Below are 26,688 nucleotides of genomic sequence, written 5' to 3'. Positions count from 1 at the left end.
TAGAGAACCCCATAATCCCCCTCCGCCCCGTAGAGAACCCTATAACCTGCACACACCCCATAGAGAACCCCATAGCCGCCCCCCACCCCATAGAAAACCCATAGAAAACCCCACAGCCGCCTCCCACCCCATAGAAAACCCCATAGAAAACCCCATAGCCCCCCCCACACCATAGAAAACCCCACAGCCGCCTCCCACACCATAGAAAAACCCATAGAAAACCCCATAGAAAACCCCACAGCCCCCCCCACCCCATAGAAAGCCCCATAGAAAACCCCATAGCCGCTCCCCACCCTATTAAACCCCCCCCACCCCATAGAAAACCCCATAGAAAACCCCATAGCCCCCCCAAAGAAAGCCCCATAGAAAACCCCATAGCCGCCCCCCACCCTATTAAACCTCCCCACCCCATAGAAAACCCCACAGCCGCCCCCACCCCATAGAAAAGCCCGGATCCCCCCCCGCCCCCTCCCCCCCCCCCCCCCCAGGGATTTATAGGGGATTTATGGGGGATTTATGGGGGATTTGCGGCCCGGCCGCCTCCAGATGGGGGGGGGCCGTGGGGGGGGGCGGCCGTCAGACGAGCGGAGCGCCGAGATTGGAGCCGGGGGGGGGGGGGGGGATCCCAAAACCCCCCCGTAATTTTTTGTAGGGTTTTGAGGGAGAAAAAACCCTATTTGGGGTCGGGGGGGGGGGCGGCCCTATAGGGTCGGCGGTGTTTTTTTGTGGGGGGGTCCGGGGGGGGGCATGAAATGCAGCTGAACCGGGAGGAGCTGCGCAGGCAGCTGGGGGCCGCGTTGGGGCGGCTGCACCGGTGAGTGGGGGGCGGCCCTATAAGGGGGGGCGGCCCTATAAGGGGGGGGGTCCTATAAGGGGGGGGGTCCTATAAGGGGGGGGGCGGCCCTATAAGGGGGGGGAAGAGACCCTATAAGGGGGGGAGGCCCTATAAGGGGGGGCGGCCCTATAAGGGGGGGGGTCCTATAAGGGGGGGGGTCCTATAAGGGGGGGGGCGGCCCTATAAGGGGGGGGAAGAGACCCTATAAGGGGGGGAGGCCCTATAAGGGGGGGGGCGGCCCTATAAGGAGGGGGGCGGCCCTATAAGGGGGGGGGAGGCCCTATAAGGGGGGGCGGCCCTATAAGGGGGGGGGGCCCTATAAGGGGGGGCGGCCCCATATGGAGGGGGGGGCCATATAAGGGGGGGCGGCCCTATAAGGGGGGGCGGCCCTATAAGGGGGCGGGGAGACCCTATAAAGGGGGGGCGGCCATATAAGGAGGGGCGGCCCTATAAGGGGGGGCGGCCCTATAATAGGTGGGGCGGCCCTATAAGGGGGCGGGGAGACCCTATAAGGGGGGGCGGCCATATAAGGGGGGGGAAGAGACCCTATAAGGGGGAGGGCGGCCCTATAAGGGGGGGGGCCCTATAAGGGGGGGGAAGAGACCCTATAAGAGGAGGGGGAGACCCTATAAGGGGGGGATGCCCTATAAGGGGGGGGGCCCTATAAGGGGGGGGAAGAGACCCTATAAGGGGGTGGGGAGACCCTATAAGGGGGGGAGACCCTATGGGGGGGGGGGGGAGGCCCTATAAGGGGGGGCGGCCATATAAGGGGGAGGGGAGACCCTATAAGGGGGGGGCGGCCCTATAAGGGGGGGGAAGAGACCCTATAAGGGGAGGGTGACCCTATAAAGGGGGGGCGGCCCTATAAGGGGGCGGTGACCCTATAGGGGGGGATGCCCTATAAGGGGGGGGGGCGGCTCCATAAGGGGTGGGTGACCCTATAAGGGGGGGAGGCCCTATAAGGGGAGGGCAATCCTATAAGGAGGGGAAGAGACCCTATAGGGGGGGCGGCCCTATAAGGGGGGAAGACCTTGTAAAGGGGGTGCGACCCTATAAGGGAGGGAGGCCCTATAAGGGGGGGTAATCCTATAAGGAGGGGGGAGAGACCCTATAAGGGGGGGTGGCCCTATAAACGAGGGAGATCCTATAAGGGTGGGGGGGAAAAACCCTATAAAGGGGGGGCAGTCCTATAAGGGGGGGGGAGAGACCCTATAAGGCGGGGCGGCCCTTTATGGAGGGGGGTGATCCTATAAGGGGGAGGAGAGACCCTATAAGGGGGAGGCAGCCCTATAAGGGAGGGGGAGACCCTATAAGATAGGGGGGATCCTATGGGGTCGTTATGGGGTCCCTCTGGGGTCATTGTGTGGTTATGGGGTCACTGTGGGGTCCTATGGGGTCCTTATGGGGTCACTGTGTGGTTATAGGGTCACTATGGGGTCCTATGGGGTCACTGTGGGGTCCTATGGGGTCCTATGGGGTCACTGTGGGATTGTGGGGTTCTATGGGGTTCTATGGGGTCACTGTGTGGTTATGGGGTCCTATGGGGTCACTGTGGGGTTGTGGGGTCCTATGGGATTCTATGGGGTCTTTTGGGGTCACTGTGTGGTTATGGGGTCACTGTGTGGTTATGGGGTCCTATGGGATCTTATGGGGTCACTGTGGGTTTATGGGGTCCCTATGGGGTCACTGTGGGGTTGTGGGGTCCTATGGGGTCCTATGGGGTCACTGTGTGGTTATGGGGTCCTATGGGCTCACTGTGTGGTTATGGGGTCCTATGGGGTCGTTATGGGTTCCTGTGGGGTCACTGTGTGGTTATGGGGTCCTATGGGATCTTATGGGGTCACTGTGGGTTTATGGGGTCCCTATGGGGTCACTGTGTGGTTATGGGGTCCTATGGGATCCTATGGGGTCCTATGGACTCACTGTGTGGTTATGGGGTCCTATGGGGTCGTTATGGGTTCCTGTGGGGTCACTGTGTGGTTATGGGGTCCTATGGGGTCCTATGGGGTCACTGTGGGTTTATGGGGTCCCTATGGGGTCACTGTGTGGTTATGGGGTCCTATGGGATTCTATGGGGTCCTACGGGGTGGCGGTCTGTAGGGTGGGGGTTATTATGGGCTGGCGGCCCCGCAGGCTGCTGGAACGCCGTCAGGACAATGGGGTCCTATGGAGTTGTTATGGGGTCACTGTGGGGTTATGGGGTCCTATGGGGTCGTTATGGGGTCCTATGGGGTCACTGTGTGGTTATGGGGTTCTGTGGGGTTCTATGGGGTCACTGTGGGGTTGTGGGGTCCTATGGGATTCTATGGGGTCCTATGGGGTCACTGTGTGGTTATGGGGTCACTGTGTGGTTATGGGGTCCTATGGGATCTTATGGGGTCACTGTGGGTTTATGGGGTCCCTATGGGGTCACTGTGTGGTTATGGGGTCCTATGGGGTCACTGTGGGGTTATAGGGTCACTATGGGGTTCTATGGGGTCACTGTGTGGTTATGGGGTCCTATGGGGTCCTATGGGGTCGTTATGGGGTCCTATGGGGTCACTGTGTGGTTATGGGGTCCTATGGGATCCTATGGGGTCCTATGGGCTCACTGTGGGTTTGTGGGGTCCTATGCGGTCCTATGGGGTCACTGTGTGGTTATGGGGTCCTATGGGATTCTATGGGGTCCTACGGGGTGGCGGTCTGTAGGGTGGGGGTTATTATGGGCTGGCGGCCCCGCAGGCTGCTGGAACGCCGTCAGGACGAGGCGGAGGGCTTGGAGCTGAGCTCCGGGGGATTTGGGGCGGGGGTCTCCAATTGCGGGACCCCCCCCCGCCCCCCCATCCTGGACTGTCACTGCTTCGGGCTGCCGCGCCGCTATGGGATCGCCGTGCTCTGCGCTGTGGGGTTTTGCATCAGTTTTGGGATCCGCTGCAATTTGGGGGTGGCCGTGGTCAGCATGGTCAACGGGGAGGTAAGGGGGGCCTTATGGGGTCGCTGGGGGGGGTTATGGGGTCGCTATGGGGTCCTTATGGGGTCGCTATGGGGTCCTGTGCGGTTATGGGTTCGTTATAGGGTCCTATGGGGTCGCTATGTGGTCCTGTGCGGTTATGGGTTCATTATAGGGTCCTATGGGGTCGCTGCGGGGTTATGGGGTCGCTATGGGGTCCTTATGGGGTCCTTATGGGGTCCTGTGGGGTTATGGGTCCTATGGGGTCAGTGTGGGGTTCTGGGGTCCTACGGGGTAACTATAAGGTCCTTATGGGGTCACTGTGGGGTTATGGGGTCGCTATGGGGTCCTATGGGGTCGTTATGTGGTCCTGTGCGGTTATGGGTTCGTTATAGGGTCCTATGGGGTCGCTGGGGGGTTATGGGGTCACTATGGGGTCCTTATGGGGTCCAGTGCGGTTATGGGTTCTATGGGGTCACTGTGGGGTTCTGAGGTCCTACAGGGTCACTATGGGGTCCTTATGGGGTCACTGTGGGGTTATGGGGTTGCTATGGAGTCGCTATGGGGTCCTGTGCAGTTATGGGTTCATTATAGGGTCCTATGGGGTCTCTATGGTGTCCTTATGGGGTCCTGTGTGGTTATGGGTTCTATGGGGTCACTGTCGGGCTATGGGGTCGCTATGGGTTCCTTATGGGGTCACTATGGGGTCCTTATGGGGTCCTGTGCGATTATGGGTTCGTTATAGGGTCCTATGGGGTCTCTATGGGGTCCTGTGGGGTTATGGGTTCTATGGGGTCACTGTGGGGTCCTTATGGGGTCGCTGGGGGGGTTATGGGGTCACTATGAGGTCCTTATGGGGTCGCTATGGTGTCCTTATGGGGTCCTGTGCGGTTATGGGTTCTATGGGGTCACTGTGGGGTTCTGGGGTCCTACAGGGTCACTATGAGGTCCTTATGGGGTCACTGTGGGGTTATGGGGTCGCTATGGGGTCCTTATGGGGTCCTGTGCAATTATGGGTTCGTTATAGGGTCCTATGGGGTCTCTATGGGGTCCTGTGGGATTATGGGTTCTATGGGGTCACTGTGGGGTTCTGGGGCCCTATGGGGTCACTGTGAGGTCCTTATGAGGTCACTGTGGGGTTATGGGGTCACTATGGGGTCCTGTGGGGTCCCTGTGTTGTTACGGGGTCCTATGGGGTCACTATGGGGTCCTTATGGGGTCCTGTGCAGTTATGGGTTCGTTATAGAGTTCTATGGCGTCACTGTGGGGTTCTGGGGCCCTATGGGGTCACTATGAGGTCCTTATGGGGTCCTGTGGGGTTATGGGGTCACTGTGGGATTATGGGGTCCCTATGGGGCTGTGGGGTTCCTATGGGGCAGGGGAAGGTCCTATGGGGCTGGGGGGATCTCTATGGGACTATGGGGTCCTTCTGGGGTCCCTATGGGGTCCCTAGGGGGCTATGGGATCCCTATGGGGCAGGGGAAGGTCCTATGGGGTTTGTATGGGGCTGGGGGATCCCTAAGGGACTATGGGGTTCCTATAGGGTCCCTATGGGGCTGTGGGGTCCCTATGGGGCAGGGGATGGTCCTATGGGGTTTGTATGGGGCTGGGGGGATCCATATGGGACTATGGGGTCCCATAGAGTCCCTATAGGGCAGGGGAAGATCCTATGGGGTTTGTATGGGGCTGTGGGGATCCATATGGGACTAAGGGATTCCTATGGGACTATGGGGTCTTTATGGGGTCCCTATGGGGCAGGGGAAGGTCCTATGGGGCTGGGGGGATCTCTATGGGACTATGGGGTTCCTATGGGACTATGGGGTCCTTCTGGGGTCCCTATGGGGTCCCTAGGGGGCTATGGGATCCCTATGGGGCAGGGGAAGGTCCTATGGGGTTTGTATGGGGCTGGGGGATCCCTAAGGGACTATGGGGTTCCTATAGGGTCCCTATGGGGCTGTGGGGTCCCTGTGGGGCAGGGGATGGTCCTATGGGGTTTGTATGGGACTATGGGGATCCATATGGGACTATGGGGATCCATATGGGACTATGGGGTCCTATAGGGTCCCTATAGGGCAAGGGAAGATCCTATGGGGTTTGTATGGGGCTGTGGGGATCCATATAGGACTACGGGATTCCTATAGGACAACGGGCTTCCTATGGGGTCCCTATGGTACTATAGGGTCCCCGTGGGATTGGGGGAGGTCCGTATGGGGCCGGGCGCTATGGGGCAGCCCTATAAACCCCCCCATTCCCCCCCCCCAGCACGCGCAGTTCCATTGGGATCCCGAAACGGTGGGGATGATCCACGGCTCCTTCTTTTGGGGTTACATCGTCACGCAGATCCCGGGGGGGTTCATCGCACAGAAGTTCGCTGCCAACAGGTGGGGGGGGTCGCGACCCCCTTCCCCCCCCCCAAAAAAAAACCCCAAACCCCCCTCTCAGCCCCCCCTCCCTCCCCCCCCCCCAAAAAAAAAAAAAATCCCACACCCTAAATTCCAACAAATGGGGTTTTTCCCATCCCCTGGTATGGGGTGGTATGGAGGGGGGGCTATGGGGCTGGGGGAGGGGGGTATGGGGTTTCTATGGGGCTGGGAGGGGGGGGCTATGGGGTCACTGTGGGGCTGGGGGGGGCTATGGGGCTGGGAGGGAGAGGGCTATGGGATTTCTATGGGGCTGAGGGGGGCTATGGGGTTTCTATGGGGCTGAGGGGGGGGTATGGGGTTTCTATAGGGCTGGGGGGGTCTATGGGGTTTCTATGGGGCTGGGGGGGTTTCTATGGGGTTCCTATAGGGCTGGGGGGGGCCTATGGGGTCGCTATGGGGCTGGGAGGGAGAGGGCTATGGGGTTTCTATAGGGCTGAGGGCGTTTATGGGGTTCCAATGGGGCTGAGGGGAGCTATGGGGTTTCTATAGGGCTGGGGGGGCCTATGGGGTCACTATAGGGCTGGGGAGGATTATGGGGTTTCTATAGGGTTGGAGGCGTTTATGGGGTTCCAGTGGAGCTGGGGGGGGGGCTATGGGGCTGGGAGGGAGGGGGCTATGGGGTTTCTATAGGGCTGGGGGAGGGCTATGGGGTTTCTATGGGGCTGAGGGGAGCTATGGGGTTTCTATAGGGCTGGGGGTGTTTATGGGGTTCCTATGGGGCTGGATGGCGCTCTATGGGGTCACTGCACGGCTGTGTTGGGGGGGTTTCTATGGGGTCCCCTCCCCCAGACCCCCATTACTGCCCCATTTTTTTTCCCTCGCACCCCCCACATTTGGGGTCGGGGGTCTAGAGGGGGGGCGGGACTTCCGGTGTCGCCCCCTGAATTTCCGGTCCCCGCCCCCCCGCAGGGTGTTCGGGCTGGCGATCGTCTCCACGTCGCTGCTCAACATGCTGCTGCCTTCCGCCGCACGCACGCACGTGGGCTGCGTCATCGCCGTGCGCGTCATGCAGGGCCTGGTGGAGGTGAGCGCCCATTGGCTGCCGGCACCGGAAAAGACGGGGCGAAGCGCCTCATTGGCTGCAGGAACCGGAAAGGGCGGGGCGAAATGCCTCATTGGCTGCAGGAACCGGAAGGGGGCGGGAAGAAGGGTATGATAGACGGCGGGAAGCAAAAGGGGGCGTGGCGAAGCTCCTCATTGGCTGCCGGCACTGGAAGGGGGCGGGGCGAAGCGCCTCATTGGCTGCAGGCACCGGAAAAGGGCGGGAGGAAGGGCATAACAGCGGGAACTGGAAAGGGGCGTGGCGAAGTTCCTCATTGGCTGCCGGCACTGGAAGGGGGCGGGGCGAAGCGCCTCACTGGCTACTGGCACCGGAAGGGGGCTGGGTGAAGCGCCTCATTGGCTGCCAGCACCAGAAGAAGGCGGGACGAACCCCCCTCACCTTTTCCCCCATGCTCGGATGCGATTGGGTGCGACTGGTTGCTCCGCCCTACTCAGGAGCTGATTGGATGATAAGCCGCCTTGCCCCGCCCACTCATTAATCCCATTGGGTGGCATTTTACTATGTCCCGCCTCCTGATGATCCCATTGGGTGGCTTTGCTCTCCGTTAATCTAATTGGGAGATGCCTCTGCTTTGCTCCGCTACCACACGGATCCGATTGGTTGGCATTCCGCTTTGCCCCGCCCCTCAGTGATCCCACTGGGTGGCTCCGTTCATGCATGCATCCCATTGGTTGGCTCCTTCCCCTCGATCGATCCCATTGGGCGACACCACTTTGCCCCGCCCCCACACCCCCCCTCCCATTGAGTGACGGCCCACACGGCTCCGCCCACACGCGGCTCCCATTGGTTGAGGCCCCACGTGGCTCCGCCCACCCATCGATCCCATTGGTTCCCTGTGCCGACGCACGGCTCCCATTGGCCCGTTTTTAGGGGGTGACGTACCCGGCGTGCCACGGCATCTGGAGCAAATGGGCGCCGCCCCTGGAAAGGAGCCGCCTCGCAACGACGGCGTTCTGCGGTGGGCGGGGCCGGAAAAGGCGGGACCGGAAGGGGGCGGGGACCGGAAGGGGGCGGAGCAAAATCAAAGGCGGTGTTGCGTGGGGGCGGAGCCAGGAAAGGGGGGCGTGGTATCAAGGGGGCGGAGTTTGAGTGTGAAATGAGGGGGGCGGGGGCTGAAGTGGGCGGGGTTTACGAAGCCGGAAGTGGGCGTGGTTTAAGTGGAAAGGGGACGGGGCCTCTGGGTGGTGGTGCGGTTGCTTGGGTGGGGTCAGAGCAAGGGAGGGGCATTGCGGAGAGCACAGCCAATGGGAAGAGAGGGTGAAGAAGGGGGCGTGGTCAGTGGAAGGGGCGTGGCCTCAGAGCAGCGGTGCCGTTGATTGGGCGGGGTTATAAGTGTGGGCGGGGCATTGCGGACAGCACAGCCAATGGGGAGTGTGACTGGGGGCTGTGGGGGCTATGGGGTTCCTATGGGGCTGGGAGGGAGGGGGCTATGGGGTTTCTATAGGGCTGGGGGGGGCTATGGGGTTCCTGTGGGGCTGGGGTGGTCTATGGAGTTTCTATAGGGCTGGGAGGGGAAAGGCTCTGGGGTTCCTACAGGGCTGGGAGGAAGGGGGCTATAGGGTTCCTATGGGGCTGTGGGGGATCTATGGGGTTCCTATGGGGCCGGGGGTGTCAGTGGGGTGAAGGTTGGGGGTCAGGACCCCCCTGGACCCCTCCCCATTTTAGGGTCGTACGCGGGGGCGGTGGTGGCCATGCCCCTGGCGGGGGTCCTGGTGCAGTACAGCGGCTGGAGCTCCGTCTTCTACGTCTACGGTGGGACCCCCAGGCGGCCCCACAACCCCATAACACCACCCCCCCCCCCCGATCCCATAACGCCCCATAACCCCACTGAGCCCATCACCTTGCTGACCCCGTGACCCTTTAGAAGCCATCCAAACCCCATAACCTCCTCGTGACCCCGTAACCTCGCCTGACCCCATCAGCCTTTATAGTGCCTCAAGGCACCGTAATCCCTTATAACCTTCCCTGACCCCATAACCCCCCTTGACCCCATAACCTCCCCGACCCTATAACCCCACCTGACCCCATAATACCTCCCTGACCCCATAAACCCACCTGACCCCTTAACCCCCCTTGATCCCATAACCCGACCTGACCCCTTAACCTCCCCTGACCCCATAACCCCACCTGACCCCTTAAACCACCTGACCCCATAATCCCCCCTTGACCCCATAACCTCCCCTGACCCCATAACCCCACCTGACCCCATAATACCTCCCTTGACCCCATAACCCCACCTGACCCCTTAACCCACCTGACCCCATAACCCCACCTGACCCCATAACCCCCCCTTGACCCCATATCCCCTCCCTGACCCCATAACCCCTCCCTCACAACCCCTCTCACCCCATCCCTCCGACCTCCGACCCCGTGACCTCCGACCCCATGACCTCCGACCCCGTGACCCCTGACCCCGTGACCCCGCAGGCAGTTTCGGGGTCTGCTGGTACTTCTTTTGGGTGCTGGTTTCCTACGAGAGCCCCGCGGTTCACCCCACCATCAGCGCCGAGGAGAGGAAATACATCGAGGAGAGCATCGGAGAGAGCCTGGGCAGCAACCCCCTGCTCGTGGGTGTGGGGTCAGGGGTCAGGGGTCAGGGGGTCAGGGGTCAGGGGGTCAGCGGTTGTGGGGTCAGGGGTTGTGGGGTCATGGAGTTATGGGGTTATGGGGTGAGCATTGGAGAGAGCCTGGGCAGCAACCTGCTGCTCGTGGGTGTGGGGTCAGGGGTCAGGGGTCGGGGGGTCAGGGGTCATGGGGTCGTGGGTCAGGGGTCAGGGGTCATGGAGTTATGGGGTGTGGGGTTATAGGGAGTTATGGGGTGTGTGGGGTTATGGGGTGAGCATCAGAGAGAGCCTGGGCAGCAACCTGCTGCTCGTGGGTGTGGGGTCAGGGGTCAGGGGTCATGGGGTCAGGGGGTCAGGGGTCAGGGGGTCAGCGGTTGTGGGGTCAGGGGTTGTGGGGTCATGGAGTTATGGGGTTGTGGGGTAAGCATCGGAGAGAGCCTGGGCAGCAACCCGCTGCTCGTGGGTGTGGGGTCAGGGGTCAGGGGTCGGGGGGTCAGGGGTCATGGGGTCGTGGGTCAGGGGTCAGGGGTCATGGAGTTATGGGGTGTGGGGTTATAGGGAGTTATGGGGTGTGTGGGGTTATGGGGTGAGCATCGGAGAGAGCCTGGGCAGCAACCTGCTGCTCGTGGGTGTGGGGTCAGGGGTCAGGGGTCATGGGGTCAGGGGGTCAGGGGTTGTGGGGTCAGGGGTCATGGAGTTATGGAGTTATGGGGTAATGGGGTGAGCATCGGCGAGAGCCTGGGCAGCAACCCGCTGCTTGTGGGTGTGGGGTTATGGGGTCAGGGGTCATGGGGTCATGGGGTGTGGGGTTATAGGGTCATGGGGTTATGGGGTTATGGGGTTATAAGGGCATGGAGTTATGGGGTCATGGAGTTATGGGGTTATGGGGTGAGCATCGGAGAGAGCCTGGGCAGCAACCCTCTGCTCATGGGTGTGGGGTCATGGGGTCAAGGGTTATGGGGTCAGGGGTTGTGGGGTCAGGGAGTGTGGGGTTATGGGGTCATGGGGTGTGTGGGGTTATGGGGTTATGGGGGTTGTGGGGTTATGGGGGGTTACAGGGTGCGTGGGTGGATGGGGAGCAGGGGGTCGACACAGGGGTCAGAGGTCAGAGGGTTGGGATACGGGGTCAGAGGTCAGAGGTCAGCTGACAGTCAGACCTCAGGCTCAGACCTCAGGTGGAAGGGGGGGGGAGGAGTTAGGCAAGGGTGGTCAACGCAGGGGTCGGAGGTCAGAGGTCAGAGGTCACCCCCCCCCCCAGCTGGCCACCCCATGGCGGCACTTCCTGACCTCACTTCCGGTCTACGCCATCATCGTGGCCAACTTCTGCCGCAGCTGGACCTTCTACCTGCTGCTCATCAGCCAGCCCGCCTACTTCGAGGAGGTCTTCGGCTTTGAGATCAGCAAGGTGACCCCCCCGGGACCCCCCCCAAAAAAGAGAGACCCCCCCCATTGAGAAACCCCCCCCACAGACCCCCCAGAATGATGGACCCCCCCCATACCCCACTATGGGAGAGTGAGGGACCCCTTTGGGACCCCCCTGCTTCAAGGAGGTCTTTGGCTTTGAGAGCAGCAAGGTGACCCCCCCCGGGACCCCCCCCCAAAAAAGAGAGACCCCCCCCCATGAAACCCCCCCCCCTCAAACCCCCCCAGAATGAGAGACCCCCCCCCATACCCCACTAATGGAGAGTGAGGGACCCCCGTAGTGAGGAACGACTCCTTAGGGGGGGTCCTCATTTCAAGGAGGTCTTTGGCTTTGAGATCAGTAAGGTGACCCCCCCGGGACCCCCCCCAAAAAAGAGAGACCCCCCCCATGAAAAACCACCCCCCAAACCCCCCCAGAATGATGGACCCCCCCCATACCCCACTATGGGAGAGTGAGGGACCCCTTTGGGACCCCCCTGCTTCAAGGAGGTCTTTGGCTTTGAGAGCAGCAAGGTGACCCCCCCCGGGACCCCCCCCCAAAAAAGAGAGACCCCCCCCCATGAAACCCCCCCCCCTCAAACCCCCCCAGAATGAGAGACCCCCCCCCATACCCCACTAATGGAGAGTGAGGGACCCCCGTAGTGAGGAACGACTCCTTAGGGGGGGTCCTCATTTCAAGGAGGTCTTTGGCTTTGAGATCAGTAAGGTGACCCCCCCGGGACCCCCCCCAAAAAAGAGAGACCCCCCCCATTGAGAAACCCCCCCCACAGACCCCCCAGAATGATGGACCCCCCCCATACCCCACTATGGGAGAGTGAGGGACCCCTTTGGGACCCCCCTGCTTCAAGGAGGTCTTTGGCTTTGAGAGCAGCAAGGTGACCCCCCCCGGGACCCCCCCCCAAAAAAGAGAGACCCCCCCCCATGAAACCCCCCCCCCTCAAACCCCCCCAGAATGAGAGACCCCCCCCCATACCCCACTAATGGAGAGTGAGGGACCCCCGTAGTGAGGAACGACTCCTTAGGGGGGGTCCTCATTTCAAGGAGGTCTTTGGCTTTGAGATCAGTAAGGTGACCCCCCCGGGACCCCCCCCAAAAAAGAGAGACCCCCCCCATGAAAAACCACCCCCCAAACCCCCCCAGAATGATGGACCCCCCCCATACCCCACTATGGGAGAGTGAGGGACCCCTTTGGGACCCCCCTGCTTCAAGGAGATCTTTGCCTTTGAGATCAGCAAGGTGACCCCCCCGGGACCCCCCCCAAAAAAAGAGGGACCCCCCCCATGAAACCCCCCCCCCACAAACCCCCCCAGAATGATGGACCCCCCCCTTACCCCACTATGGGAGAGTGAGGGACCCCTGTAGTGAGGAACGACTCCTTAGGGGGGGGTCCTTATTTCAAGGAGGTCTTTGCTTTTGAGATCAGCAAGGTGACCCCCCCGGGACCCCCCCCCCAAAAAAGAGGGACCCCCCCACATTGAGGGACCCCCCCCCCAAAAAAAAATCCCCCCATAATGAGGGACCCCTCCCCCATGAAGGTTACCCTTGTGCAAAAAGGGACCCCCCCCCCCACCGATGGACCTCCCCAAACCCCCCTGCATTGAGGACCCCCCCCCAAAAAAAAGAGACCCCCCCCCCACCAAATCGCCTCACATTGAGGGACCCCCCCCCAAAAAAAAGAGACCCCCCCCCCCACCAAATCGCCTCACATTGAGGGACCCCCCCCCAAAAAAGAGAATCCCCCCCCCAAACCCCCCCACATTGAGGGACCCCCCTAAAATCCCCCCCAAAAAGTGACCCCTCCCAAACCCCCCCACATTGAGGACCCCCCCCCAAAAAAAAGAGACACCCCCCCCAACCCCCCCCACATTGAGGACCCCCCCCAAAAAAGAGACCCCCCCCCTCTAAACCCCCCCACATTGAGGACCCCCCCTCAAATCCCTCACCAGGAGCCCCCCCCCCCTTGACCACCCCCACAGAGGGACCCCCCCACTTCCCCCTCCCGTTAAGCCTGACACCCCCATTTTAGTAACGAATCCTTTATTAACGACTCCTTCATTAACGACTTCCCCTCTAATTACTCCCATTTATTAATTAAACTCCTCCCCCCCCCCAAAAAAACATACAGGAAGGGTTGCCAGCAACGCTACCACATATCCCACTACACCCCCCCCTCCCCATTTTATTAATTACTTCCTCCGCTAATTAATTAATTAACTAACTAATTAACACCCCCGTTAACGAACGGGCTTGTTAATTAAGGTGGGGCTGCTCTCGGCCCTCCCCCACCTGGTGATGACCATCGTGGTGCCCATCGGGGGGCAAATCGCCGACCACCTCCGCTCCAGGGGGGTGATGTCCACCACCAACGTGCGCAAGATGATGAACTGCGGGGGTGAGGGGGGGGCTGAATTTGGGGGGGGGGTCTTAGGGGGGTCCTATGGGGTCCTATGAGGGTCCTATGGGGTTTTTATGGGGTTTTTATGGGGCTTTGGGGGGTCCTGGGGGGGCGGTGGGGGGGTGATGTCCACCATCAATGTGCGGAAGGTGATGAACTGTGGGGGTGAGGGGGGGGCTTAATTTGGGGGGGGGTCTTAAAATATGGGGGGGGGCTCTTATGGGGGTCCTATGAGAGTCCTATGGGGCGCCTATGGGGTTTTTATGGGGCTTTGGGGGGTCCTGGGGGGGCGGTGGGGGGGTGATGTCCACCACCAATGTGTGCAAGATGATGAACTGTGGGGGTGAGGGGGGGGCTGAATTTGGGGGGGGGTCTTAAAATATGGGGGGGGGGGTCTTATGGGGGTCCTATGAGGGTCCTATGGGGCACCTATGGGGCGCCCATGGGGTTTTTATGGGGCTTTGGGGGGTGCTGGGGGGGCGGTGGGGGGGTGATGTCCACCACCAACGTGCGCAAGATGATGAACTGTGGGGGTGAGGGGGGGGCTTAATTTGGGGGGGGGTGGCTTAGGGGGGTCCTATGGGGTCCTATGAGGGTCCTATGGGGTGCCTATGGGGTTTTTATGGGGCTTTGGGGGGTCCAGGGGGGGCGGTGGGGGGCTGATGTCCACCATCAACGTGCGCAAGGTGATGAACTGTGGGGGTGAGGGGGGGGCTGAATTTGGGGGGGGGGCTTAGGGGGGTCCTATGGGGTCCTATGAGGGTCCTATGGGGCGCCTATGGGGTTTTTATGGGGTTTTTATGGGGCTTTGGGGGGTCCTGGGGGGGCTGTGGGGGGCTGATGCCCACCACCAACGTGCGCAAGGTGATGAACTGCGGGGGTGAGGGGGGGTCCTCATTTGGGGGGGGGGCTTAATTTGGGGGGGGGGGGCCTATAGGGGTCCTATGGGGTGCCTATGGGGTTTTTATGGGGTTTTTATGGGGCTTTTATGGGGCTTTGGGGGGCTCTGGAGGAATGATGTCCGCCACCAACGTGCGCAAGGTGATGAACTGCGGGGGTGAGGGGGGGGCTTAATTTGGGGGGGGGGGGGCTTAAAATATGGGGGGGGGGTCTTATGGAGGTCCTATGAGGGCCCTATGGGGTACCTATGGGGTTTTTATGGGGTTTTTATGGGGCTTTGGGGGGTCCAGGGGGGGTGGTGGGGGGGTGATGTCCACCACCAACGTGCGCAAGGTGATGAACCGTGGGGGTGAGGGGGGGGCTTAATTTGGGGGGGGGGCTTAAAATATGGGGGGGGGGGTCTTATGGGGGTCCTGCGGGGCTCCTATGGGGCTCCCACACGCACACACACTTGACCCCCCCCCCCATACCTGACCCCCCCATTGCCCCCCAATATTGAACCCCCCCACATCTGACCCCCCCCATAACCGACCCCCCATATCCGACCCCCCCAATATCTGACCCCCCCAATGCCCCCCCATTTCCAAACGACACCCCCCACATCCGACCCCCCCATATCCGACCCCCCAATATCTGACCCCCCACCCCCATATCTGACCCCCCCCAATATCTGCCCCCCCCATATTGAACCCCCCCATATCTGACCCCCCCACATCCAACCCCCCACCCCCATATCTGACCCCCCCACTGCCCCCCCATATCTGACCCCCCCCATATCTGACCCCCTCATTGCCCCCCCATAACTGACCCCCCCCAATAACTGACCCCCCCCATATCCGACCCCCCACCCCTCTGACCCCCTCATTGCCCCCCCCATCTGACCCCCTCCATATCTGACACCACCCATTGCCCTCCAATCTCTGACCCCCCATATCTGACCCCCTCATTGCCCCCCCCAATATCCGACCCCCCCTATACCTGACCCCCCCCAATATCTGCCCCCCCATTGCCCCCCCATATTGAACCCCCCCATATCTGACCCCCCCACATCCAACCCCCCACCCCCCCAATATCTGACCCCCCCAATGCCCCCCCATTTCCAAACGACCCCCCCCGTATCCGACCCCCCACCCCCATATCCGACCCCTCATTGCCCCCCCCATACCTGACCCCCCCAATATCTGCCCCCCCACTGCCCCCCCATATCTGACCCCCCCATATCCGACCCCTCATTGCCCCCCCCATAACTGACCCCCCCCATATCCGACCCCCCCCCATCTGACCCCCCCATTGCCCCCCCCAATATCCGACCCCCCTCCCCCACATCTGACCCCCCCCACATCTGCCCCCCCCCCCCCCATTGCCCCCCCAGGGTTCGGCATGGAGGCCACCCTGCTGCTGGTTGTCGGTTATTCGCATTCCCGGGCCGTCGCCATTTCCTTCCTGGTTCTCGCCGTCGGCTTCAGCGGATTCGCCATTTCCGGTGCGGGGGGGGGGGCGGGGCGGATTCGCCATTTCCGGTGCGGGGGGGGCGGGGCGGATTCTCCATTTCCGGTGCGGGGGGGGCGGGGCGGATTCGCCATTTCCGGTGCGGGGGGGGATGGAAGGGGGGGGGGTGGAATGGGGGGGGGTGGATGGAAGGGGGGGGGGGGGGCATATGGGGGGGCACACGTTCTTTAGGGGGGGCATATGGGGGGGTACGTTCTTTCTAGGGGGGGGGCACGCTCTTTATGGGGGGGGTATATGGGGGGGGCACGTTCTTGTGGGGGGGGACACAAGGGGGGAAAGGCATATGGGGGGAGCACGTTGTTTGGGGGGGCACGTTCTTTATGGGGGGGGCACGTTAATTGGGGAGGCCATAGAGGGAGGCATATGGGGGGGCACGTTATTCGGGGGGGCGTATGGGGGGGGGCACGTTTTTGGGGGGGGCGTATGGGGGGGACGTTAATTGGGGGGGGAGCATATGGGGGGGCACGTTAATTGGGGGGCAGGTTTGGGGGGGCGTATGGGGGGGCATGTTAATAGGGGGGCATATGGGGGGGCACGTTAATGGGGGTGCGTGGGGGGGAGCATGGGGGATGCAAGTTCTTTGGGGGGGGACATATGGGGGGGCACGCTCTTGGGGGGGGGGGGGCATAAAGGGGGAGGAGGGAAGGTTCTTGGGGGGGTGGGGTGGCCAAAGTGATGGGGGGGGCGGGGCTAAATCAACCCCCCCGCCCTCCCTCCCACCTGCCCTCAGTCTTGTTCCCATTGGGTTCAATGGGGAACGGCTGGGGGAGGGGTGACAGCAGTGCCCCCCCCCCATTATTGTGGGACCCCCCCTTCCATTTTGGGGCTCTTAGGGTCATTTGGGGGCTCTTTGGGACCCTATTGGTGTCATTTACACGACCTGAGCGATGCTGGGGGGGGGGGCAGACCCACCTTGTTGGGGGGGGGGGGAGGTACCATAGTGACCCCCCCTCGTCGCCCCTCTCCCCCCCTCCCCCCCCCCTCCATTTTAGGGCTCTTAGGGCCATTTGGGGGCTCTTTGGGACCCTATTTGGGACATTATGGGGTCATTTTGCACCACCAGAGCGATGCTGGGGGGGTCAGACCCACCTTGACTGGGGGGGGGGTTACCATAGTGACCCCCCCCCTCCATTTTAGGGCTCTTAGGGCCATTTGGGGGTTCTTCTTTGAGACCCTATTTGGGACATTATGGGGTCATTTTGCACCATCTGAGCGACGCTGGGGTGGCAGCCCCACCTTGTTGGGGGGGGGGGGGGGTACAATATTGACTCCCCCCCCCCTCTCCCCCCCCCAGGGTTTAATGTCAACCACCTGGACATCGCCCCCCGCTACGCCAGCGTCCTTATGGGGTTGTCCAACGGCGTGGGCACGCTGTCGGGGATGGTGTGCCCCCTCATCGTGGGGGCCCTCACCCGCCATAAGGTGGGGGGGGGGGGGAACGGGGGGGGGGGACCTGGGTGAAGGGGGGGTGGGGGCTGGAGGGTCGGTGGGGGCAATGGGGGGTGGGGGTAATGGGGGGTGGGGGGGGCAATGGGGTCAGTAGGGGGTAATGGGAGGGGATTGTGGGGGTAGTGGGGGCTGTAGGGGCAGTGGGAGGGGGGCAGTGGGGTCTATAGGGGGCAATTGGGTCAATAGGGGACAATGGGGTCTATAGGGGGCAGTGGGAGGGGGTTATGGGGGTAATTGGGTTTATACGGGCAGTGGGATGGGGTAATGGGGTGTGTGAGGGTCAATGGGGTCAATAGGGGGTAATGGGAGGGGATTGTGGGGGCAGTGGGGGCTGTAGGGGCAGTGGGAGGGGGGCAGTGGGGTCTATAGGGGACAATGGGGTCTATAGGGGGTAATGGGAGGGGATTATGGGGGCAGTGGGTCTATAGGGGCAGTGGGAGGGGGTTATGGGGGTAATGGGGTCTATAGGGGCAGTGGGATGGGGTAATGGGGTGTGGGGGGGGCAATGGGGTCAATAGGGGGTAATGGGAGGGGATTGTGGGGGTAGTGGGGGCTATGGGGCAGTGGGAGGGGGGGCAGTGGGGTCTATAGGGGACAATGGGGTCTATAGGGGGTAATGGGAGGGGATTATGGGGGCAGTGGGTCTATAGGGGCAGTGGGAGGGGGTTATGGGGGTAATGGGGTCTATAGGGGCAGTGGGATGGGGTAATGGGGTGGGGGGGGGGCAATGGGGTCAATAGGGGGTAATGGGAGGGGATTGTGGGGGTAGTGGGGGCTGTAGGGGCAGTGGGAGGGGGGGCAGTGGGGTCTATAGGGGACAATGGGGTCTATAGGGGGTAATGGGAGGGGGTTATGGGGGTAATGGGGTCTGTAGGGGGATTTGGTGTCTGTAGGGGGCAATGGGAGGGGGTAATGGGGTCTATGGGGCAGTGGGAGGGGATTATGGGAGTAATGGGGTCTGTAGGGGGATTTGGGGTCTGTAGGGGGCAATGGGAGGGAATTATGGGGGTAATGGGTCTATAGGGAGCAGTGGGAGAAGATTATGGGGCAAAGGGGGCTGTAGGGGGCAATGGAAGGGAATTATGGGGGCAGTGGGAGAGGATTATGGGGGTGATGGGGTCTGTACGGGACAATGGGAGGGGGTAATGGGGTCCATGGGGGGTAGTAAGAATAATGGGGTCTATGGGGGTAATGGGAGCAATGGGAGGCGGTTATAGGCTCTATAGGGCCAATGGGAGGGGGTTATAGGGTCTATAGGGGGCAATGGGGTCTATAGGGGCGGTGGGAGGGGGCGATGGGGTCCGTAGGGGACCTTAGGTCCCATAGGAAACAATGGGGCGGGCGGGCGCTAGGACCCGGATACTGACCGCTCGTTGGCCACGCCCCTCCTTGACCACGCCCCCAACCTTGGCCACGCCCAATTCCTTTCCCACGCCGCGCTGGCCACGCCCACACCTCAAAACCACGCCCCCTACCGTGACCACGCCCACTTCCACCACCCTTCCCTCCGCTTCGGCCCCGCCTCCCACTCTTTTGGCCCCGCCTCCCGCCTCCTTTTCGCTTTCCCATTGGCCGGCCGTTCCGGCGTCGCGGTCACGGATTGGCTCAGACCCGAGAAGAGTGGCAGTGGGTGTTCCTGATCGCCGCCTTGGTTCATTACGGCGGCGTCATTTTTTACGGCATCTTCGCATCCGGGGAACCGCAGAGTTGGGCGGAGCCACCGAGGGAGGAGGCGGAGCCTTTGGCCCCTGGGGGCGGGGACAGCGAGGAGGAGGACGAGGAGGGGGAGGGGATGGGGGAGGGGAGGGATGAAGGGGTGGGGGCGGCTCCCGGAGGACCCCCCCCGGGTTATGGGGCAACCGGCACCACCCCCGCCATGCTGGGGGATACCTGAGGGGGGGGGGGGGGCATGGAAACCCACCCCCCCATTAAACCTTCCCCCATTGACGACCACCACAATCAGCCCCTCCCCCCCCCCCAATTGACACCCCTCCCCTTTATTTGACACCCCCGCCCCATCGATGGGGACCCCCAAATGAGACCCCCCCCCCCGCACTTTTCCCTCCTCTTGGCGGACGTTGCCCCTCCCCCCGCCCCCCATATAACCCCCCCCCTCCCCCCAGTCCCAATAGGGGTCACTCAATGGGACCCCCCCCATAATTTGACCTTCCCCAACGGGACTCCCCCCCCCAATAGGACCCCCACAATGGTACCCCTCTATTTAACTCCCCCCCCCCAGATTTAACCCACTGTGAGACCTCACCATTTGCCCCCCACTCCCCCCTCCTTCCCCAATGGTTACTCCCTTTAACTGCACCCACTGGTAAACCCCCCCCCAAAAAAAAAATAGAACCCCTCCCAAAAGTGGGGCCTTCAACCTGAATGGATCCCCTTATTAATCTCTCCCCACGGGGGCCCATCCCCCATTAACTCTCCCCCCCCCCCCCCCTCCATGGAATCCCACTGTGGGTTCAGCCCTCACCATGATCATCTCCCCCCCCCCCCCCCCAAAATAATAATTATCTGGGGATCCCCACTGCTGTAGACAAATATATGGGGGCTACAAGCCTACCCCCCAACCCCCCCCCCCAAAAAAAAAAAGAAAAAAAGCAGCCAAGTTTGAGTCTGTGCTTGGGGGGGGGGGCATTGGGAGGCACTGGTGTGGGGCTGGAGGGCACTGGGGGGGGCACTGGGAGGTCCTGGAAGGGCGTTTGGGGGATACTGGGGGGTCCTGGGGGGCACTTGGGGGGTGGGGGGGGTCGTGGGAGATGCTAAGGCATCCTAGGGGGCACTGGGGGGGGTCCTGGGGGATGCTAGGGGGTCCTGGGAGGTCCTGGAAGGGCACTGGGGGGGTGCTGGGGGGCACTGGGGGGTTCTGGGGGGCAATGGAGGGGTCCTGGAAGGGTAATGGGGGGCACTGGGGGAGATTTGGGGGCCACTGAGGGATCCTGGGGGGCAGTGGGAGGAACTGGGGGGGCACTGGGGGGTCTTGCGGGGCACTGGGAGGTCCTGGAAGGGTAATGGGGAGCACTGGAGGAGACTTGGGGGGCACTGAGGGGTCTTGGGGGGCACTGGGAGGTCCTGGAAGGGCACTGGAAGGCACTGAGGGGTCCTGGTGGGCAGTGGGAAGAGATTCTCATCAACATGGCGTCCCCCAGCGCAGCGTCGCGCCCAATTTCCGGTCCCCGCCTTCTTTCGTCACTTCCGCCCCTGCGCCGATCGAACGGAAGTGGCGACCCCGCGGCGCGCAGTGGGCGGGGCCTCTTTGCCGTGCGGGCGGCGGTGATGGCGGAGCCGCGGGTGCGCGCGGGGAACGGAACGGGGGGGGTTCGGGGGGGTCGGGAGGAAACCGGAACGGTCCGGGGGGGTCTTAAAGGAAAGCAGGGGTGCGGGGAGGGTCCCGAGTGTGGGGATGGTGGGGGGAGTTGGGGGTAACGGCGGCGGCCACGTGGGGGGGGCGGTGGGGCCTAATGGGGCCTAGTGAGGCCTAATGGGGCCTAATAGGGCCTGGGGGGGGGCGATGGGATAATGGGGGGGCTGGGGTTTATGGGGGGGGAGGGCTGGAATGGGATTTAAGTTCTGGCGGGGAAGGGGGGAGGAGAATCCATGGGGCCACGTGGGTTCTGATGGGGCCTGGGGGGCGGGGAAGGGGGGCGGCGTGTGGGTTGTGGGGGGGGGGTTATGTGGGTTTAAGTGGGGTTGTGGGGGCAATGGGAAATGGGGGGGGGGAGCTGGAATGGGATTTATGTTCTGCGGGGGGGGTCCATGGGGCCACGTGGGTTCTGATGGGGCCTGGGGAGGGGGGGGACGTGTGGGTTGTAGGGGGGGTGGTTATGTGGGTTCTGATGGGTTTGGGGGGGGGGGGCCTCAGGAAGGTTCTGGGGGGGTTCCGATGGGTTTAAGTGGGGTTGTTGGGGCCAGGGGAAATGTGGGGGGGCTGGGATGGCGGGGGGGGGGGATCCATGGGGCCATGTGGGTTCTGGTGGGTTTGGGGGGGGGGCTCCGGAAGGTTCTGGGGGGTTCCGATGGGTTTGAGTGGGGTTGGGGGGTGGGGGGGTGGTTGGTGGGGTTCTGTTAGGATCGCGAGGGTTCTTATAATTGGGGGGGGGGGGGGGTGTGTGGAAGGGTGGGTTCTGAGGGGGAGGTTCTGGGGGGGTCTTAGTGGGGTTCTGGGGGGGGGGCTGGGAGATTTTTTTGGGGGGTGGGGGGGCGTTAATTGGGTTTTGAGAGGCTCTTGGAGGGTAGGGGGTGTTAATGGGATTGGGAGGGCTGAGGGTCCTTAATAGGGTTCGGGGGGGGGGCTGGGGGTCTCGGGGGGGCTGTTAATGGGAGTGGGGGGGGCTGGGGGGGCATTAATGCGGTTTGGAGGGGGGCTGAGGGTCTCAGGGGGGATGGGGGAACATTAATGGGGTTTGGGGGGGGGTTGGGTGGGCTGGGGGTCTGGGGGGGGGGAGTGGGCGGTGTTAACTGGGTTATGGGGGGGGGGTTGGGGGTTTTAGTGGGTTTTGGTGAACTGGGGGGGAGGGGGTGGAGGTGGGGGGGTCTTAGTGGAACTTGGGGGGGGGGGGCTCAAATGGGACCACCGTTTATTTCTTTGCCCCCCCCAGGTGTTGGTGATCGATGGGCGGGGGCACCTCCTGGGCCGCCTGGCGGCCATCGTGGCCAAGCAGGTGCTGCTGGGTGAGTGCAGACCCCCCCCCTTAATAATTACAGACCCCCCTCATTTCTAAATTACCCCCCCCCACCAATTAAAAGCGCAGTGATGACCCCCCCAGGCTCCTGAGCTTGGCGGCCATGACGGTTGCCACATGCACTACCAGCTGAGCGCTGCCCCCACCCCCACCCTTCTTATTTGGGGAGGGGTCTCCTGGTGGGGGGGGAGGATTTGGGGTGGGGGGGTTCGGTGCTCTGTGATTCCCCCCCCCCATATTAAATTCAGCCCCCCCCCAATTTGTGTGCAGGGCGTCGTGTGGTGGTGGTGAGGTGCGAAGGGATCAACATCTCTGGGAACTTCTATAGGAATAAGTGTGAGTGGGGGGGGTACTGGGAGGACTGGTTTGTACTGGGAGGGGACTGAGGGGGGGGGGGGGGACTGGGAGGACTGGTTTGTACTGGGGGGGGGGGTCTGGGAGGACTGGAGGGGGACTGGCAGCACTGGGAGGACTTGGGGGAACTGGGGGGAGTGGGACTGGTTTGGACTGGGGGGGGGACTGGGAGAGCTGGTACTGGGAAGGGGGGATTGGGAGGACTGGTTTGTACTGGGAGGGCGACTGGGAGAGGTGATTTGTACTGGGGAGGGTAGAGTGGGAGGACTGGTTTGGATTGGGAGGGGGACTGGGAGGATTTGGGGGGTAACTGGGAGGAGTGGTTTGTACTGGGGGAGGACTGGTTTGTACTGGGGGGGGGGGATTGGGAGCACTGGGAATGGGATTTCTGGGTCCTGGGGGGCACTGGGAGCACTGGGAATGGGGTCTTCGGTTACTGGGAGTACTGGGAATGGGATGTTTTGTTACTGGGCGATACTGGGAGCACTGGGAACGGGGTCTTCGGTTACTGGTTGATACTGGGAGCAGTGGGAACGGGATTTTCAGTTACTGGGTGATACCGGGAGCACTGGGAACGGGATTTTCAGTTACTGGGTGATACTGGGAGCACTGGGAACGGGATTTTCAGTTACTGGGTGATACTGGGAGCACCAGGCCCGCCGTACCCGTGCTGGGGGTCCCACCTTGAAGCCCCCCTCCCCAAATTTTGGCAGTGAAGTTCCTGGCCTTCCTGCGGAAGCGGATGAACACCAACCCGTCCCGGGGGCCGTATCACTTCCGTGCCCCCAGCCGCATCTTCTGGCGCACGGTGCGAGGTGAGGGGGGGGGCTGTGAATTAGGGGAGGGGTCCCCACTCTGATTTCCCCCCCCCCCTCATTATCACGCCTCTCTTTGTGTCCCCCCCCCTCCCTAAACAAAGGGATGCTGCCCCATAAGACCAAGCGAGGGCAGGCGGCGCTGGAGAGGCTGAAGGTGTTTGATGGGATCCCCCCCCCGTATGACAAGGTGAGACCCCCCCCAAATTAACACAGATCCCCCCCCCTGACACCCCCCCAATTTATCTAACTCCCCCATTGGTCGATGATGCGCTGTTATACCTACATTGCTTGATGCTCCGTGAGAAAAACGATGCACTGAGACCCCCCCCTCCCCCCCCCAGACCCCTCTGGGCCCCCCCCAGACCCACAATGGATTATTCCCCTTAATTAACCCCCCCAAAACCTTTCCATAATTCATCTTGACTGCCCCCAGACCTGCAATTAATTACTCCTTTCTAATTAACCTTCACTCAAGTTTTCTACGATCTTTTACTGCCCCCATAGAAACCCAATTAATTAATCCCGCCCCCAAATTCTTCGTAACTCCGTTTGCTTATATTTGAGACTCCCAATTAGTTATTCCTTCTAATTAACTCCCCCCCAATTTCTCAATAATCTTTTTCCACCCCCCCATACAAATTTTTCATAATCCTTTTCCGGTCCCCCCAACCCCCCAATTAATCCCCTCCCTCAATTAACACCCCCCCAAATCCCTCCATAACCTCTTTCCACACCCCCCCCCCCCACCCCAATTAATCCCCCCCCACTCTTAATTAACCCCCCCAATCATCACAGCGGAAGCGCATGGTGGTCCCGGCCGCGCTGAAGATCATCCGCCTGAAGCCCACCCGCAAGGTAGACACAGGGGGGAGACATTTTAGGGTGGGGGGGGGGGCACACAAAGCCTTCTAGGGACCCTCAGGACCCCCCCCTCACATTCTGTCCCCCCCCCAGTTCGCGTTCCTGGGCCGCCTGGCACACGAGGTGGGCTGGAAGTACCAGGCCGTGACGGCGGCCTTGGAGGAGAAGAGGAAAGCGAAGGCCAAGCTGCACTACAAGAGGAAGAAGAAGCTGACGGTGAGGGGGGGGGGCCTTGAAACTGACGTATTTTGGGTTGGGGGGGGCCTTGAAACAGATCTATTTTGGGTTGGGGGAGGGGGCTTCGAAACTCGTATCGGGGTCCAGAAACTGATATCGGGATGGGAGAAAAAGATTTGAATGAGTGGGGCTGGGGGGAGGGTGGGGGGGCCTTGAAACTGACTTAATTTGGGTTGGGGGGGCGCCTTTGAAACAGATTTATTTTGGGTTGGGGGAGGGGGCTTTGAAACTCATATCAGTGCAGAATGTGGGGGGGTCCAGAAACCGACATCGGGACGTGAGAAAAAGATTTGAATGAATGGGGCTGGGGGGGAGTTCGGGGGGCCTTGAAACTGACTTATTTTGGGTTGGGGGGAGCCTTGAAACACATTTATTTTGGGTTGGGGGAGGGCACTTTGAAACTCTCATTGGTGCAGAATGTGGGGGGGTCCAGAAACCGACATCGGGATGTGAGAAAAAGATTTGAATGAATGGGGCTGGGGGGGCCTTGAAACTGACATATTTTGGGGTAGGCAGGGGGCTTTAAAACTCATTGGTGTGGTGTCTGGGGGGGGGGAGGGGGTCCAGAAACTGACAATGGGACATAAAGAGGTTTGAATGATTGGGGGGGGGGGGGCACTTTGAAACTGATATATTTGGGGTGGGGGGAGTCTTGAAACTGACTTCAGTCTGGAGTGGGGGGGCGGGGGGTCTGGAAACCGTCAGTGGGACATTAGAGGAAGGTTAAATGAATGAATGGGGGGGGGGGGGCACCTTGAAACTGACATTTGGGGGGGGGGGGTTGAAACACACATTGATGTGGAGTGGGGGGGGGGGGTCTAGAAACCGACATAGCAGAAATATTGAATGGGGGGTGGGGGGGGGGGTCGTCACTGGTAAAAAAAAAGTGAAATAGTTTGGGAGGGGGGGCGGGGGGGGGGGTCTTCAGTATTTTTTGGGGGGGGGGGGGGGAAGGGGAGGGGGGAATCCTGAAACCGTCAATGGGGAACCTGGAAACAGACATTTTTGGGGATGGGCTTAAAGGGGGGGGGGGGGCATAAAAATGGTATTTATTGGGGGGGGGGGGGGGGGGTGCCCCAAAAAGTAAACAGTCTTTAAAATGGGGGGGGGGGGGGGGGGGAAGTTCCCAAAAATCTTTTCTTGGGGGGGGGGGGGGGGGGGTGTCATAAAACACCCCCAATTTATTCAGGGGGGGGGGGGCAAAAAAAAATTCTCTTTAATATTAGGAGGGTGGGAGGGGGGGGGAATAATCCACCCCCAATTTAGGAAATTGCGGGGGGGGGGGTCAAATAAAGCCCCCCCCCCCCAGTTTAGGATGCGGTGCTTCGTTTTGAGAACGTTCCACCTTTTTAAATGGGGATTTTTAGCGCCCCCCCCCCCCCAATATAAATATTTTGAGGTCACGTGATGATAATAATGATTTTTTGGGGGTGTCCCCCCCCCTTTTTCTTTTTTCCGTCCCCCCCCCCCCTCAGAATTTACGTCGCCAAGCAGAGAAGAACGTGGAAGCCAAAATCGCCCCATTCACAGCTGTGCTGCGCCAGCATGGGCTGCTGCTGTGAGATGGGGGGGGGGAACTAAAGGACCCCCCCCCTAAATAAAATAAAGCGAGGGGGGGGGGGGGTGATTGTGGGGCGGGGGGGGGGCTTTGCTGAAAAAAAAAAAGCAAAATTGGCCCCCCCCCCCTCCCCAAAATGGCGTGGATTGGGTGAATGGAGCGTGGTGGGTTCTTTCAATTTGGGGGGGGGGATTTTTGCATTGGGGGGAGTTTCAAGGGGGGGGGGGGGCTGGAATTACGGGGGGGTGGGATTTATTCATGGGGGGGTAAAGTTAAGGGGGGGGGCTAGGATTATTGATGGGGGGGGCTGGAATTATGGGGGCTGGGATTTGTTCTTGGGGGGGCCTGGAGTTATGGGGGGGGCTGGAATTATGAGGGGGGGGCTAGGATTATTCATGGGGGGGGCTGGAATTATGGGGGGGGGCACCCCTATAAAGCAGTTTGGGGGGGGGGGGACAGTGCTGATAAAACTCGGACCCCCCCCAAAAAAAAATGATTCCCATCGATGGGGGAAAAGCCTGTTTTGGGGGGGGGGGGCACAGAATCTCATGTAGTTTAATTGGGGGGGGGGGACGACGACCCTATAAGATATTCCGGGTGTGGGGGGGGGCAGTGCCAAAAAAATTCACCCCCCCCCCCAAAATCCCATAGATTGAAGTGGGGCGGTGCTTTATCCAGAG

At 61.3% G+C, this 26,688-nt stretch overlaps 2 protein-coding genes, 1 long non-coding RNA gene and 1 other non-coding gene across 5 annotated transcripts; 3 read left to right on the top strand and 1 right to left on the bottom strand.

Annotated features, from left to right (window-relative positions):
• Nucleotides 1–721: 721 nt before the first annotated feature.
• LOC116241226 (vesicular glutamate transporter 1-like) lies at nucleotides 722–19,458 on the top strand. Of its 2 annotated transcripts, XM_090127603.1 has the most exons (12): nucleotides 722–814; nucleotides 3,557–3,788; nucleotides 6,027–6,145; nucleotides 7,097–7,211; nucleotides 8,121–8,208; nucleotides 8,916–9,002; nucleotides 9,678–9,817; nucleotides 11,073–11,219; nucleotides 13,496–13,628; nucleotides 15,904–16,014; nucleotides 17,335–17,462; nucleotides 19,099–19,458. In XM_090127603.1, the coding sequence occupies exons 1-12, from the start codon at nucleotides 753–755 to the stop codon at nucleotides 19,381–19,383; spliced, it is 1,647 nt and encodes a 548-aa protein (XP_089983729.1). In that variant the 5' UTR covers nucleotides 722–752; the 3' UTR covers nucleotides 19,384–19,458. The 2 variants fall into 2 exon arrangements, with proteins under 2 accessions (XP_089983729.1, XP_089983730.1); XM_090127604.1 differs by lacking the exons at nucleotides 722–814; nucleotides 6,027–6,145 and having other exon boundaries at nucleotides 3,691–3,788.
• Nucleotides 19,459–20,677: 1,219 nt separating this feature from the next.
• On the top strand, nucleotides 20,678–26,043 carry RPL13A (ribosomal protein L13a). The gene is made up of 8 exons (XM_090127718.1): nucleotides 20,678–20,789; nucleotides 22,097–22,169; nucleotides 22,451–22,516; nucleotides 23,248–23,349; nucleotides 23,454–23,539; nucleotides 24,148–24,207; nucleotides 24,307–24,429; nucleotides 25,926–26,043. The coding sequence occupies exons 1-8, from the start codon at nucleotides 20,775–20,777 to the stop codon at nucleotides 26,010–26,012; spliced, it is 612 nt and encodes a 203-aa protein (XP_089983844.1). The 5' UTR covers nucleotides 20,678–20,774; the 3' UTR covers nucleotides 26,013–26,043.
• Nucleotides 23,607–23,678, top strand: LOC149914274 (small nucleolar RNA SNORD34). Its single transcript, XR_016460700.1, has one exon. It is a non-coding gene; the product is annotated as a small nucleolar RNA SNORD34 (small nucleolar RNA).
• Nucleotides 24,321–24,991, bottom strand: LOC149914273 (uncharacterized). The gene is made up of 2 exons (XR_016460657.1): nucleotides 24,636–24,991; nucleotides 24,321–24,477 (listed from the first exon to the last, which is right to left on the bottom strand). It is a non-coding gene; the product is annotated as an uncharacterized LOC149914273 (long non-coding RNA).
• Nucleotides 26,044–26,688: the final 645 nt, after the last annotated feature.

The sequence above is a fragment of the Phasianus colchicus genome, chromosome 31, assembly GCF_987193195.1.
Source record: "Phasianus colchicus chromosome 31, bPhaCol1.hap1.1, whole genome shotgun sequence".
NCBI classification, from domain to species: Eukaryota; Metazoa; Chordata; class Aves; order Galliformes; family Phasianidae; genus Phasianus; species Phasianus colchicus.
This window is presented reverse-complemented; position numbering and strand designations above follow the sequence as displayed.

Bases quoted from the DNA above. Each gene is read 5' to 3' on its own strand.
- LOC116241226 (XM_090127603.1), top strand. From the start codon at position 753: ATGCAGCTGAACCGGGAGGAGCTGCGCAGGCAGCTGGGGGCCGCGTTG. The intron at 3,789-6,026 runs GTAAGGGGGGCC...CCCCCCCCCCAG, and splicing joins TCAGCATGGTCAACGGGGAG to CACGCGCAGTTCCATTGGGA. The intron at 11,220-13,495 runs GTGACCCCCCCG...TTGTTAATTAAG, and splicing joins TCGGCTTTGAGATCAGCAAG to GTGGGGCTGCTCTCGGCCCT.
- RPL13A (XM_090127718.1), top strand. The intron at 22,517-23,247 runs GTGAGTGGGGGG...AAATTTTGGCAG, and splicing joins GAACTTCTATAGGAATAAGT to TGAAGTTCCTGGCCTTCCTG. The intron at 23,540-24,147 runs GTGAGACCCCCC...CAATCATCACAG, and splicing joins TCCCCCCCCCGTATGACAAG to CGGAAGCGCATGGTGGTCCC.